Consider the following 15,838-nt stretch of genomic DNA (forward strand, 5'->3'; position numbering starts at 1 on the left):
TCTTCCTTCCCATTGTTGTTCTCTCTAACGGATCCAAACATTGTATCTATGTAGAGACAGTCGCAAAGGAAACAAATTTTTCAGGTGCAAGAAAAGTTGTTTTCTTCATTCCCCACGCTAGTCGCCGACAGGTATTTATCATCAGTATGCTCTCTCTTTCTGACCGCCACGCTGGCCGGCTGTCAATACACGGCACCAGACACGGCTGGCTCTCAATCGAAGGAAGAGCTTTCACGTGCTTGCCGGGCATAACTTCCAACACATCGGTTTTCTTTTTCTTCTCTTTTTCCTCCTCCTCTTCATCTTTCTGTTTATATATGCATTCCACCCCGTGATGTCACGCCCACGTTATGGCTTAAAATGATGATTCAGCACGTCATTTTAATGGCGGAAGCAGACTACGTTACAGTATTTTATTCTTTCTTTGTCCGTTTTTTTTAATCCTTTTTTCTTCGTTTCTTTTAACACAGAGAATTACGTCGAGACAACATCTGTTTGTCTTTCCTGAACAATTTTGCACATATGATGTGTTTAGTAACTGACTTCCTATGGTGCTTTACTGGGTTTTTATATTTTTTTAATTTTTTTTTTTTATTACATTTTCACCCCAAACAAGGCAAATTGCCACTTTGGTGGAGGGGGCTACTATCAGGGGCAACAACTACTGGGGTACTATGTAGGGATTTGGGCAGCAAGATGTCAGTTCACGTTACACTTGAACTTCTGCGCGTCAGTACTGTTGGGGAAGCAGGAACCTGGAATGGAATTCCAGAGTCTAGCGGTTCTGGGGAAGAAACTATTGGCGTAAGAAGATCTTTTACATCTAGGGATCTCTACAGTGTGGGGGTGTGATTTAGCAGCCTGTCGGGTTTGTCGAGGGTGCTCACGTCGTGGGGGCACAAGTGACTGCAGTTCGTCAGAGCATTCACCACTAAAATACTTGTAGAAAAGGCAGAGGGATACAACATTTCGTCGATGGGACAGAGGCTGAAGTTTAGATGCCAGTTCAGGGCCTATCAGGTTTGCGACTCTCTTTTTAACCTTGTCAAGGAACGAGAGACTAGTAGCAGATGCACCAGACCAAATATGACAGCAATACTCCATACATGGGCGAATGGTGGCCTTATAGAGGTACAGGATACTTTCGGGTGTTAGTAGTTGTCTAGCACGGTAGAGAGAGCCCACCTTTCTTGCAGCGGCCCTGGCAATGCCTTCAATGTAATTGTTCCAACTCATGTTTCCTGTGAACGTTAGGCCAAGGAGTTTGAAAGATGTACTCTCAGATAAAGAGTCGTTGGCCATTGCTATAGGTGGTAGAGAGGGTTTCTTGTAATTATTGAATGAAACTAGTTTAGTCTTGGCAGCATTGAACGCGACCAACCACTTTTGTCCCCATTCCACCACAGATTGGAGGTCATCCTCTAGTGTTTCTGCCATTTCTTTAGAAATGTGTTGATTCGTCTTCCTGTCGTGCCTGCCATAGAGTGTAGTGTCATCATGCAAATTTTATACAAATGTAGACTAACTTGATCATTTTATTATTATATAGTTGTTGTTATTATTATTATTATATAGTTATCGTTGTTATTATTATTACATATTTAAAATTGAAAAGGAAAGTGCAAAAATCAAAAAAAAAACTATTTATTAAAATTAATTCGATCTTTTTTTTTTTTTTTTTTTTTTTTTTTTTTTCAAATTTTTGAATAGTAAAATGTTCTTCGTTAGGAAATACAGATTTTTTAAAAATTTCTTTCATGTCATGTTGGAGGTAACGTCTGGCACGTCCTCGGAGGAAATTGAGGCTGAATATTTAACCATCATTCAATCTCAATTTCCAACCTCCGAGGACGTGCCAGGCGTTACCTCCAACATGACATGAAAGAAGAGAAAAAAAAAACTGTCTGTATTTCTGTAACGTTTACACACAAACAAAGAATAACTCGAACTCATTTTTTCCTCATTTTCCCGTCACGCGTGACATCTCATTACGGCGATGACGTCTCTAACATGATCATCTCTTTAACGTGCTCTGTTTCTTTTTTTATAATCTTTTTCCTTACAGTGACGTCGTTTCGCATTTCGTATGAATTGACATACACGCATCCGCACTCTTACATTTCCTGACAAAGAATATTTTACTGATCGAAAATTTGAAAAACAAAATAAAATTTAATTTTAACAAATAGATATGCATATTAAAATTAATTTTTGCACTTGTCTGATTTTTTTTCAACCGTTAAATTTTAAATTCTAGATATCAGATGCTTCGTCTAAGAAGCACTTGATATTTAGAAGATTCCTATTGTTTTTATTATATAGTTGTTATTATTATTATCATCATTATTGTTGTTATTATTATTATCATCATTATTATTATTATTATTATTATTATTATTATTATTATTATTATTATATAGTTGTTGTTGTTGTTATTATTATAGAGGTTTTATTATTATTATTATAGAGGTTTTATTATTATTATTATTATTATTATTATCATTATTATTATTATTATTATTATTATTATTATAGAGGTTTATTATTATTATTATTATTATTTTAGAGATTTTATTATTATTATATAGTTATTATATTATTATAAATATTATATTATTACTACTGTTAGTATTATAGTTATTATTATTATTATTACATAGTTATTATTATTATTATTATTATTATTATTATATAGTTTTTATTATTAGTATTATATAGTTATTTATTTCTTTTACTTTCAGCTAATGCTTGAGGATATTATTGCACACCAAAGAAAACTCGATAACGTTCTAGAAAAAGCCAAAGCAATCACCAAGGACACTAATAATCCAGAAGTTGAAAAATTCATCACTAACGTTGAGAAAAGATTTGTTTTAGTGACGGAAAAAACAAAAGTAAGAATACAATTATCTCAATATTTATCACTATATGTTTTTGGTTTGTGGTTTTTGTTCGACAGCCTTGTAGCGCTTTCCTTCTCTGTTGCCTTCCTAAGAGGTTTACTTTTGATTACCCTGCTTGGTGTCCAGGGGATTAAACGCTGGTGGTGGGCTTTTTTTCAGGCTTGATTTATCTTGAAAGAATTCTACGTTTCTCTTTCTTTTTATTATTACGGTAAGGTACATATATATAAAAGTGAAATTGTGTGTCTGTGTGTGTACATTTCTCTGCCAAACTACTCTGTCAATTTTCAGTCTACAGATCCGAGATTTAACATAAGGGGTATTGATATTTGGGAAAATCTTTTTAATCGGTTTTTGGTCAGAAATTTGGCTGTTAAAAGGTCAAAGTTCAACGGTTTGAAAACTCTACCAAACTCCTCCGCCAATTTCGGGTCTAAACACTTGAAATTTTAAATGTAGGTTGCTTGGACATAGGTCAAACTTTATCATTTGATTTGAGCCCAAAATAAATGTTAAGGGGCCCAAACTGGGGTCAAAGTTAAAAAAAATTGATCTCTGCCAATTACTCAGTCAATTTCTGGGTTAAACATTTGAAATTTTACATGGAGGATATTCAGACATAGGGCAATCTTTTTAATCGGTTTTGGATAGAAAATTTCTCTGTCAAGGGGTCAAAGTTCAAATGATTTAACCATTGCGGTTTTTAACAAAGTACTCAGCCAATTTTGGATCTAAACATTTGAAATTTTACATAACGGGTATTCAGACATGTGGTAAGCATTTTAATCAGTTTTTGAGCGAAAATTTGGCTGCCAAAAGCTCAAAGTTGAAATAGTTCAATTTTGCAGATTCTACCAAACTCCTATGCCAATTTTGGGTCTAAAAACTTGAAATTTTAGATGTAGGTAACTTGGCCATAGGTCAAACTCTTTATTTTGATTTGAGACAAAAAAAACTTTTAAAGGGTTAAAATTGCGGTCGAAGATTTAAATAGTTATTTCTGTGATGTCCACCAAATTACTCAGACATTTTGGTCTAAACATTTGAAATCTTACATAAAGTGTATTCACACGTTGGGCAAGTTATGAACAGTAAATAGGGCTCGAGCAAAGCCGGGCTGAACTAGTATATATATATATATTTCTATGTATAGGATTCATTTATAAACTAATTAATCGATCATTATGAATTTAGAAAATAGTTGTTAGGCGTAACGGTGGGTAATACAACCTATATTTAGTTTAATTTAGTTTTATGTGAAGGAGATGAAGAGGGGGTGGAATCCCTTTGTGAAAATAAAGATGCCTTCAATTTTTGTGAAATTTTAACATCAATTAATAAATATTCTACAAATTTCAGTTTCTTTGTCTTTCAAATAGTGTTGCAGTAGAACATATAATTTCCCATTTGAAGAATTCAACTATTTTAGATTTGCATAGAATTTAATTCATATTCATTAGAAATTAATAAAGTTTCCCTGAATTGGAATTTCTTTTTAAAATTCATAAAGTTTAAATTTATTTTCAGAATCCAAATCAATTACATGATTTTGATCAAAATTAAAATAAAGGATCTTGGCATAAGATTTATTAAATATCTTGATATTAATCTTCACAAGGGTACATACAAGTGGCTCAAAACTGTTCAGTTCGATGAATTCATTTTACCTATTCCGGGACAGGTATTCTTTTATTATGAATAAAGTGAAGTAGCGGTTTGTGTTTATATCTGAAGTGAACTCCAATATATTCTTCTGGAATTAGAACATACTGTGTATAACAGCAGTTATCATTGACTATCCACAAATGTACTAGCAGTTTTATAAAAATAATATCGTGATATGAGCATATGCTCTCTCTCTCTCTCTCTCTCTCTCTCTCTCTCTCTCTCTCTCTCTCTCTCTCTCTCTCTATATATATATATATATATATATATATATATATATATATATATTCTTTATTATAATAATTATCAAATACCTACAGACATTAGTGTTTCATCCTTTTAGAAATCATCAGTGCAGGGTGTCACAATTACCACCGGTCGGGAGATTCGAACCCAGCAACGAAGCCATCTCTAGCTCCATTAGCAAACATATATATATATATATATATATATATATATATATATATATATATATATATATATATATATATATAATCTGGCGTGTATGCGATCTTTCTGAGGATCTCTGTTGCCTTCTCATAAATTAACATCGGCGTTCGAATGATTTCATTTGCAGACAATCAACGACCTGAGTTCCCAACGACAACACAAGTGTACAGGGTGATTGGAAAATAACTTATTACTAATAACTTGCTAGAAATACTCATTCATACTATTTATTACGTGCTTTGCATTACGTGTCCGCAGTCATCATTACGCAAGTATACGATTTTGTTTCAGGGCCAACTTGTTGAATGTGAAAAATGTGTATCAGACCACGAATGTTTCACCAACCATATGCAAGCGGCCAACGATTGGTTGCGACACACAAAAGAAAAAATGGCCATTTCTATTGACAACCATGGAGATCGACAATCTTTGAATAATAAACTTGAACGCATTCAGGTAAGCTCTTTTAGGCCAAGTGTAGATTCAGTATCTCATTTATGCTTTTTAGTATTTCTTGTATTTTTTATCACCATTTATTAAGGTCAAAAGCCACTTGAGGATTACCGTTTATAAGATAGGATAATTGTCAGTTGAGAGATTAAGAACCTTAAAAATGTTAGAGCAAACTGTTTTGATCGACTAAGCCCGTTGGGAGAAGGGGGTCAGTTTGAAAGAGAAATATGTTGACATTGGATGTGAAAATGGCCATCCATATTATAATCGGCATGGAAGCAGTCTCGAGGTAACGTGTTCCACACACGGAAAACCCTTATGAAGAAGCTCTTATTGTGAAAGTTCTGTCTGACACAGTAAGGAAGAAATAGATTTTACTGCCTACATGCTAGCAAGATGTACTCCACCACTGATTTTCTTGACTTCTGCGGCATATCAACCCTTAATTCACCTTATGTCAAAACTGCGTCTATGTTTTGTACACAAGACAAATTTGTTGTATAAATAATCAATAGATTCTGTTTAATCCATAGATGAGACCATCACAGATCTTATAACTGCTTGGATTTAAGTAAAATCTTTTAATAAAATATCATTTATTTTTACAAATTTATTTTCTACTGTTGTCGCATGCAAAGTAAATCTTATTGTAACAACTGATCGTACGATCATCGAACCAACACGAACCCCAGTGTTCTGGAAAAGTCTAGTTGCTCTAGTTAAGAGGATTGAATTGCTAAAAATCGTTTGAGACTGTAATGTTATAAGGATGAGCAGTTAGTTTTGTCCTGAGCTGGTCATGTTGTAAGGAAATGTGGAACTCTGTTCCATCTGCCTGCTTCTCACCGGACTTGGATGTCTTCAAGTCCAACGTTAACAAATTCCTAATGAACCGCCCCCTTAAGTAAACACTTCATCAAATCTCCACACTAACGTAATGTACTTGCAATAACCCTTATCCCTGAGTGGCTTCCGAGCCTTGATAAGTGGTGATCACTGTTTAAAAAAAAAAAAAATTATTCTGAACAAAATGAAGGAGTTAGGATTGGATAACAGAAGAGACGGTGAACGGATTGATTGAAGGAGGATAAGAAGGGTTGTGAAATCGATCGAACAACATGGGGGAGAGTATACACCGGAGAGCAAAGTTGATGAATAAGTGTTGATATAGAAAGATTCAAAAGTGAATGACGTCATTGCGCTGAACAGCTGAGAACAGCAAAAAAAAAAAAAAATGCGCCACTAAAATCTTCCACGTGCACAATTGCCAAACAATAACGTCTGCCCGAATTGTGATGGGAATGTGGATTCCAAATTGGGCTCTCTTCTCATACGAAAACATATGAATGAAGAAATCTTGATCGTAGATTCAAACAACGGCCATAATGATCATGAGAGAAAATTTGGAATGTATGAAAAGGAAAAACAAATTAATTCGTTTTTTTTTTGTTTTGTTTTTTATTTCTGTGATAAATTAATCTGAATGTATTTTTTTTAACTAAAATAAATAAATTAATCCGTACGTTTTTTTTTTTTATTATTATTATTAAAAATAAACTTTTCAAAAGTTTTAAATTAACATCAAAATATTTGATAATTACTTTTAACAGGAGATCGAAAATACATTCCAAGAATTTAAGTCGTCTTCTCTCGATAAATGTAAAACTTCCTTCGATGTTGCCTTACAAACAACGGCCGCTCGGGGTCAGCAAGCAATGAAACAAGAACTGGACATGCTATTCTTGGACTGGGATGACTTGAGGAGCAAACTGAGCACACACAGACAGAATTTGGAACAAGGACTGGCATGCTGGAGGCAATATGAAGAAGATTTCAAGAAGCAGCAAACCTGGTTGAAGGAAATGGACAAAAAGGGTAAAGATTTAAAACCTGCATTGACCAAATCTGCCAAAGAGGAGCAATGTGAAATTTACAAGGTATGTTTGACGTTTTTGATCAACTTTGAAGTTTGTATGTTTTCGTTTTCTTTCATAGAAATATTCTACCTGTAAATAACTAGCAGATGTATCTGGCGTAGCCCGGTATTTAATGTAACGTTAAATTCCTTTAAAAAAAATGAAGTGGAAAAAAAAAAAAAAAAAAAAAAAACGGAAAGAAACTGAGACATGTGCATGGACATAGTTTTTTTTTTCTAAACAATCCACTTTTTGTAATTAAAAAAAAAAATAGTCGAGCTGAGATCGAAACCAAAATCTAAATACAGTGAGTCAAATACGATAACCATTAGGCTAGCTTGCCACGGCTTTAAATAGTTTTTTTCAAACCTATTTATTCTTAACATGAGGAAATTGTGAACAATTTGCATATACGCAGTCATTAAACAGTTAACAAACAAATAAAAATCCGATGACCCCCCCACAAAGTACCAATTTTTCAATTTTAACTCCTTAGCAGCACTTTTTTCCAGGTGAAAACCGATTAAAAAGTTTTCCACATGTCTGAAAACCCTATATACCTAATTTCAAGCCTGTAGATTAAAAATTTGTTGAGTATATAGGTTGAGAGTTGTCTTCACACACACATTCTCACTTTTATAGATATGTTAGCAGACCACCTGGCATTGCCCAGTCGTAAAATACGCTTAAATATGATATTTTGATTAATGCAGATTTCGTATTTATCATATTTTATTGGACCTAATATATACTTATGATTCAAAAAGTTAAAAAAAAAAAAAAAATGACTCGTGCGCCATTACCAAGACTTGAAACAAAAACATTTCGTTTACGATTTACTCTTTCCTTTGATGTTAATGCCTGAGCTGTGCTGTTGTTTAACCTTCACCTGGCAAATTCTATTTTGTAATTTTCACAATTTTGCACCGATTTTCCTGGCAAAAACCTAAATATAAAGTTTTGCATGGGTTCGAATACCCTGTATATTAAGAACAAAAACTGACAGGAGTTTGGTAGGCAACATTTTTAAACGAATATATATACGCATACATAAATATATATAGAAAGAGGTTCGTGTTTACTATAAACTTTTTACGCAAATATTATGCAAGTATAAATCATGTAGAATATCTGCATGAATATAATTACATGTAATAGTTAACTAAAGATGATTATCCCATTAGAAAACCGAAGCAACTAATAGGGAATTAATTAAAATGAATGTTTAAAAGAATATGCAAATTAACTAGATCTTTTTCTAGTGAATGCAATTCCACAATCCATATATAACAAAGTTGTATTTTCTTTTTAAATAACTAGAAAAAAAGGTTTTTAATATGAATAGCAATACACACACAAAAAAAAAGATAAATTTATAGGAGTAAAGAAAATAGATTACAAGTTTTGTTTTTAATACATAAAATATCAATCTTAATTTTGTCTATTTGACACCCATGCATTCACATGTAAATGTCAATTGTGAGGTTTTATCTTCACTGTCAATGTAGCAACGCTACTGTCGCATTTTAACGACATTATGATAAAAAAAAAACTGTTGACATTTTTTTAAAACGGGTTATGAAACTGAACGTTTTCTTTAGCAAAATTATTCGCCCAATGAGAAAAATATGGTGAACTTAGCATTTACTACATAGTGATCATCATCATCACCGCCACCACCATCATCATCATCATCATCATCATCATCATCATCATCATCATCATGCAGACGACATTAACTTAAAATCGGATGATGTAGTCGAATTGATAAATATCAATTCTGGTGACGAAGTAAACGATGAATCCACAAAAGATTGTTGCATATTTGCTGTGAATGACGACAAACTGATGTATAAAAATATAATCATATCAACAGGGAGACCCGTCGCTGCCCGGGATTGAACTCGTTGAATGTTCCACACGTTTAATACTTCTATTTTCATAAACATCGGCAAAATCAAATTATGTTTCAATCAAATCGATTGATTATCTGCTCTAGTTGGGGACCCATCGTAGTGCACCAGAAGTAGGCTTCATATGCCTCCCTGCAGTGGCAGTCCACAATACATTGTAGTTTACATTGCACTGTAGAGAACTTACTGTTGATTTCATACATAATGACTTGAATTATTTTAATATACAAAAGTCAAGTGTCATGATTCAATTTTGATCTAAACAGAAACATTCATTTAGAACGCACTCCTATAAAAATCTACTGTTCATTTTATATGCCAGACCCTTCTACTTGTGCGGTGATGAAACTTTTCAAATACGATGATGTTATAATGTTAGGCTGTATAAGAGTGTTAACTTTGATCAAAATCGGATTGTTTCTTTTTTAATCGGATTTTTTTTCAATTAGTTTTCTATACTTATTAGAGGCGTTCCAATACAAAACCTAAGAATACCCCAAAATGCATAAAATAAATTTGTGTGAAATTTCAAAATAATCGGCACAGTCGTTTTGGAGTCCATAGGGAGCGAACACACAAAGTGTCATTTATATATAATTAGATATTTATCCTTATTGTTGGTGGTGGCAAACGAGTATGAAAGGTGAGATTGATGGAGGACGTATGAGAATCGACGGAGGTTGATCCCTTAAACTCGATAACCAGTTGACTAAATTTGGGCTAATTTATATTACGCAAACGGATGCGGATGCATCCATATGTAAACACCCATTCTTGGGTTTTGCCTTTTCTATCAATGCAGCCACACTCTATGGCATTTATTTAGTGACAAGTGTATTTCCATCTTTTTTTTTTTTTTTTTTGTCACATTACCAGATATTTTAGTGCTTAGAAAATTGTTTCCTTGCCAATCCACTGTGTTTTGTTCATGTGCCATTTTTGATACACCGGATTTGATATTCAACACCTAATTTCCTATCTACTTGCCTCCTCACGAGGGCAGAGTGAGACACAAGGTCGGTTTTTAATGTGGGAAATTCAAGCTCTCCAAAAAGGAGCACTCTGGATAGGAACAAAAAATAAAAATTGTCTCAGTCATGAAGGATTTCTCCTCGACTGATTGATGACAGAAAAAGTAAAGTGTAGTATATATATACAGATACTACACTTTGTTACTGGCCAAAAGGCTAAGTTCACTCTGTTTAAATCATGTTTTTATGCCTTTGTGTTAGTTTGTATTTTTGTAAACATTTTGTGTTAATCGTTTTCTTTGTTTGTTATTATTGTTTTTTTTTGTTTTTATGGTTTTTATGATCTTTTTGTAATGTTTTTCTTTTGTTTCTTTCTTATTGATGACATGATTTTTTTTTTGTTTCATTATGTTTATTTTGCTTGTTTTTGTACGCGTTTTTGTCTTGATTTCATGAAAATTTAACAATTGCATACTTACCTTCCCTTGAGTAATCAGTAGTTAAAAATGGCAACTTTTTGTTGAGAAACATCAAAAATAAAATAAAAAAGGATTCGAGAAAAATAGGGGGACGATTTTGTAAAATATTTGAGGAAGAAAAAAACGTGAATTGAAGTTTTTTTAGTATAACTTTTATACAATCGAATAAAAACATAACTGTTGAACTTATTATCTTCTTTGAATTTATCATCCAGTTTCTGCGGATGATCTGGCACCATTTCTAAATTATTCAAAATTTTCTAACTCCGCGTTCAAATCCGAGAACAATTTTTTTCACTTAACAATATGCGTATACAACATAGAATGTTGTTATTGTTGTGGGGTACAAATCACCCCTATTTGAGAACTAAGTGGAATCAACCAGTCCTATGAATACCACCGGTTTCAGAGACTAAATGGAGACATTGATACCATATTTAACCGCATGCTACGAACATGTTCCTCTAATACCACTTTAGTGGCTCCTGTTTTCTTTATGATAAATACATATTATATTTTATACACTTTACACTACTTGTGGTTTCTTTCATTTGTGATCCCTAGCACGGGTCTACAACAGTTATGATTGAGAATCAAAATTGCAAATCACTAATCTAGATAATCAATACACATTCCAATATTTTCCTAGGATAGATAAATCCCAATTCTCATAAAACTAATCTTAAAATCCACTTAAAAACTAAAAATAATTAAGAATTTTAAGACATTGCAGGACATCCCAACTAATGAGGAATATTACTGCAGCATTGCAAAAATGTATTTTTGTTGAATTGTGATGTTTTTGTACTGCAGTCAACTATTTCTCAGACCCCAACTGACCACTTCATTTCCAACGTTGAAAAAGTGTTAGTATAACATTGTGAACCACCCGTAAATTTGCGGCAAACACCCGAGTACACACAGCCACCATCAGCATTCCCTTAATCTATACCTGTACCCAAAACTAAGCGAAAATTCCATAAGCAGGGTTTCTTTTCTAGAACTACTCGTCTGTAGAACAAAATACAGCAGAGCTGCTTCCCAGCCGACTATAACATGGTCGTTTTCAAGTCCAGCATAAACTAATTCTTGATGAATCATTTTCTAAAATAAATTAACTTATTTAATTTCAACCATTACCATGGCACCTATTAACTCTTATCCTTGAGTGGCCTCTAGGTCTTGAAAAGTGATGACTATATGGTAAAAACAAAAAATATGAGAATACATAGTGTATTTCCAATATGTGATCTACCCAATAAGACTAACCCGTTATTAAGTTTAGGCTTATGAGTCGATCTCATATTGAAATATAAACAACTCGTAAGATCAAATAGCAATAGAGCACCGAGTACATTTTGTTTATTTACCAATATAAGGAGAGATCATATATGATCCCGAAATATTTTGTATGCAGTGATTTGAGCGGAATGGTGGTTCCATGATCAGGTGAATGGCCAGGCAAACTTGATCACATATTATGTAAAAAAAAAAAAAAAAAAAAAAAGTAAAAAATATATATAATGAACACAATAATAAAATCGATAAAAGAAATCCAACATAATAAAATCGATAAAATACTGTGATAAAAAGTAATTTAAATTGCAGAAGTTATTAAAGAATTTGCCTGAAAGGGAGAAACAATCTGAAAAAAAAATTGAATCCTGTAAAATTAACTGAAATGAACATGACCATAGAGAATCATTTTTTATTACAAAACTCATTTGCTAGGAGGAGGATTGTGGAATCGGAAGGTAGAATAGCGTTACTCCGACTTTGACTCCTAAGATTTCAAAACATTTGACTCGAACTGCTTGTCTTAAAGTTTTCATATTCAGTAATATTTAGAGTTGAATTAAAAAATCCGACTCCGACAATTTTTGCAAGTTTAACTCTGACTCCTTATATTGAAGTTTTGCAATACTCAGTACTAATCTGAATTCGGATAAAAACAACAACAAAAAAAACGACTCCACGCATTCTTTTGAGTCCGACTTAGACCCCTACCAAAATCTCTGACTCCGACTCTGCAGCATTCGTTTGAAATACTAAAACAAAAACTAATAAACAACGTTATTGGAATTCTGGTTAGTTGTAGAAAAACATTTACAAATTTGTTTTATAAGTTTTTTTTTAATGATAAATAAAAAATAGTCGTGTTTTTTTAATTGTCGAAAACAAAGTTTTTAAAAGTAAATTTATAAAAATTCAATTTAAGATAATTTTAGACTTGCGGTTTTTAATAACTGTGTAAGTGTGTATTCTACTTTGTCCTAATATTTTTGTTGTTATTTTTTAGCGATAACATTCATTACTGGTGTGAATTAGCTCCCCCGAGCCTTGGAGAGTTGCCTCTTCTTTGTTATTTAAACAAGCTAACAATTTTTTTTTCATTGTTTTTATTTTATTTTTATTAACTCGGACACATTTTTCAGTTGATATAATTTCCATGATGCATGGTTTCATAAAACATCTCTTCATAATAATTTCCGAATTAAAAGTGATCGTCCGTAGTAAATTTTCAAATTTAATAAAATCAAATTAATATTCTAAAAATATCAAATGAAAAGAAAAACAATATAAAAAAAAAAAACTATTTTACTTCATTTTCTTCCATCACTCTTAATCTCTCATTTCTTTTTATATCAGTCGATGAAAAATCGTTTAATTTGATAAAATATTATTGCAGAGCCAACATGTCTTGATACGCAGTTAAAAAAAATAGCTGTTAATATTCTGTCAAAGTACAGAGTGACCCAACAAGTTGCCACTCATTGAATTATTTAAAAAACGTCTACAATACTTTCTGCAATACAACCATAATTCGTACAAATAATCTTTAGTCTATGCCTCACTTGCCCACCAAGTGTCAGTCATAAATGTCCACCAGTCTATTTTTCGTCGTTCAATGATAAGGACACTTGGATTTAATGTGCGAAATTATCAATAATTCTAATACAATTCTTTGTGTAACACTGGCCTGATTTGAGCCATGGTTGTCCTTTTTTCAGTTGAGAAATATTTGGGGGATTGTTTGATAACCCTACAAATAAAAAATATAGTGAATTAAGGTCCGGTGATTATGAAGCCAATTCAAGATAACACCACTTGCTACTAATGACATGATCACTAAAGTGTCCCCCATTATAATTAAATGACGATGCAACAATTTTTTTGTGTAACCCATAATGCTAGTATCAGTGACTAGAATATAAAGCAGGCCAAAGAAGTTTTTTTTAATTAAAATATTTTTTTATTTTATTTTTTTTTTTGTATGATATAGATGGGAGTATATATATATATATATATATATATATATATATATATATATATATATATATATATATATATATATATATGATGATGAGGTGTTCTTTGATTCACATGCTGTGTTCTCTTATGGTTCGTCCACTTTGCTAAAGGAATTGATCGGGGTTTTCATCTCTCTCCTGGCATCCAATAAACAATTCTTACAAACGCTATTTAAAAAAAATAAATAAATAAAAGCGTCGACAAATATAATTGGGATTTAAAAATTTCTGTGAGGTTTTATTCGTTCTTTATGTACATACCTCAACAACCCACACCCCATCCTCTATCGAAGAAAGAAAACAGCTATCTAAAATCCAATCCGCCTTCTCTCGTGGTTCAGACGAAACAGATGTAATTTTTTAAACCAATTTGATTCGTTCGATTATTGTGTCAATGACGTCACAGCCAGGACACGTATCCTTCTTCTAATCTTAAATGGTAAAATTCCACTCTATCTAATTTTTAATCCTATGTGGAAATTTACCATATTCATAATTATTTTTACACATCCGCCTCTAACATTGCTACATTTTCATTCTGTGGACATTTTTTGTCTAGGAATTGCTGACTGATACGCACGAGCAAGAACGCCAAATTGAAGAACTCTGCCATATTGTAAGATTTCACCGTTCCTTATAACCTAACCTCTTAGGGGAGTTTATTCTCCCCTAGTAATGGAGCTAAACCTTATGGTGACATGCAATCATTATCATATTGGAATGCTAAACACCTGATATTTATTTTTTGCTTGTATTAAGAATTAATTTTTTTTCTGCTTATTCATCCTTTTTTTTCATTTTTCATTCATTCATTCATTGCGTCTATTAATCACCATCATCTTTAGTTAAACATTTGTTTCACATTCTGGCATGTGTTGAACAGCTTTAAGAAATTGATTCCCAAACTAACTTATCTCTGACCGAATCTTTATTTATCCTTCATTCCCTCATTTTCTTCCATGTTTTCGTTGGCTTTCCTTTGTAAACTGAACCTTTTACTTTAACTGTTCTACATCTACTAACCAAAGAACTCCCACCCATTCTTTTAAGGTGACCATACCATTGAAGTCTCCTGTTCTACATACATCTCCCTACCGGCCTTATATCATCATCAGAACTAAGCCTTCTCCAAGATCCACGTTTTACATCAATCGTATCGTTCTTATAGCATTTCTCTCCATGCAACGCATGTCCTCAACCCTCACTGAGGAGGTTTCACTGACATCGATCATCACACTGCATACGCATGCCTGGTAGACTCTTTCCTTATGCAATAGTGATAATACTCTGCTGGTTAGTAATGGCAGAAGTTCCCTGAGCTTACTCCCTCCTAATTATTGCAGTTACACTAGCACCTGCTCCACCCAGTGCTCCAGTGGTCTCACGAAGATAACAAAACATTTTAACAACCTCAATAACTTTGCCATCCGGGTATTCTATGTCTCGTCCCTCTTTTACATGCGTTACACATAAATCGGTTATTCTTTTAACCTGCCCATAATTCCACTGCACTTCCTGTCTACCCAATGTTTACAAATACCATAAGATTGAGTTGCAATCGACTCCGTTTTCCCAAACAGAAAACTGGAACTTTGTTTTTTTTTGGGGGGAGGGAGGTCAAAGCTTCCCAACACTCCAACCACTGATCAACATTTTGTGTTGGTAACATTCACTCTAAGACTTTTAGTTTCCATAGCATTAGTACACATATTAAACACTGCTCAACTAAATAATCCGCTTTAATATAAACTAATTGACCTTATTACATGCTAATCTC

At 32.9% G+C, this 15,838-nt stretch overlaps 1 protein-coding gene across 3 annotated transcripts in view; it reads left to right on the forward strand.

Annotated features, from left to right (window-relative positions):
- The window catches only part of LOC145294135 (nesprin-1-like), a 1,091,614-nt gene that overhangs the window by 490,605 nt on the left and 585,171 nt on the right, over positions 1-15,838 (forward strand). For 2 of the 3 annotated variants that reach the window (XM_080141241.1, XM_080141242.1), the window contains 4 exons: positions 2,742-2,894; positions 5,310-5,474; positions 7,082-7,408; positions 14,621-14,677. In XM_080141241.1, the coding sequence (XP_079997367.1) occupies positions 2,742-2,894; positions 5,310-5,474; positions 7,082-7,408; positions 14,621-14,677 (702 nt within the window). The remainder of the gene's footprint in view (positions 1-2,741; positions 2,895-5,309; positions 5,475-7,081; positions 7,409-14,620; positions 14,678-15,838) is intronic. The other variant, XM_080141243.1, reaches the window with a different exon arrangement.

The sequence above is a fragment of the Euprymna scolopes genome, chromosome 15 (genome assembly GCF_053919585.1).
Source record: "Euprymna scolopes isolate OS-2025 chromosome 15, ASM5391958v1, whole genome shotgun sequence".
In the NCBI taxonomy this organism is placed as follows: domain Eukaryota; kingdom Metazoa; phylum Mollusca; class Cephalopoda; order Sepiida; family Sepiolidae; genus Euprymna; species Euprymna scolopes.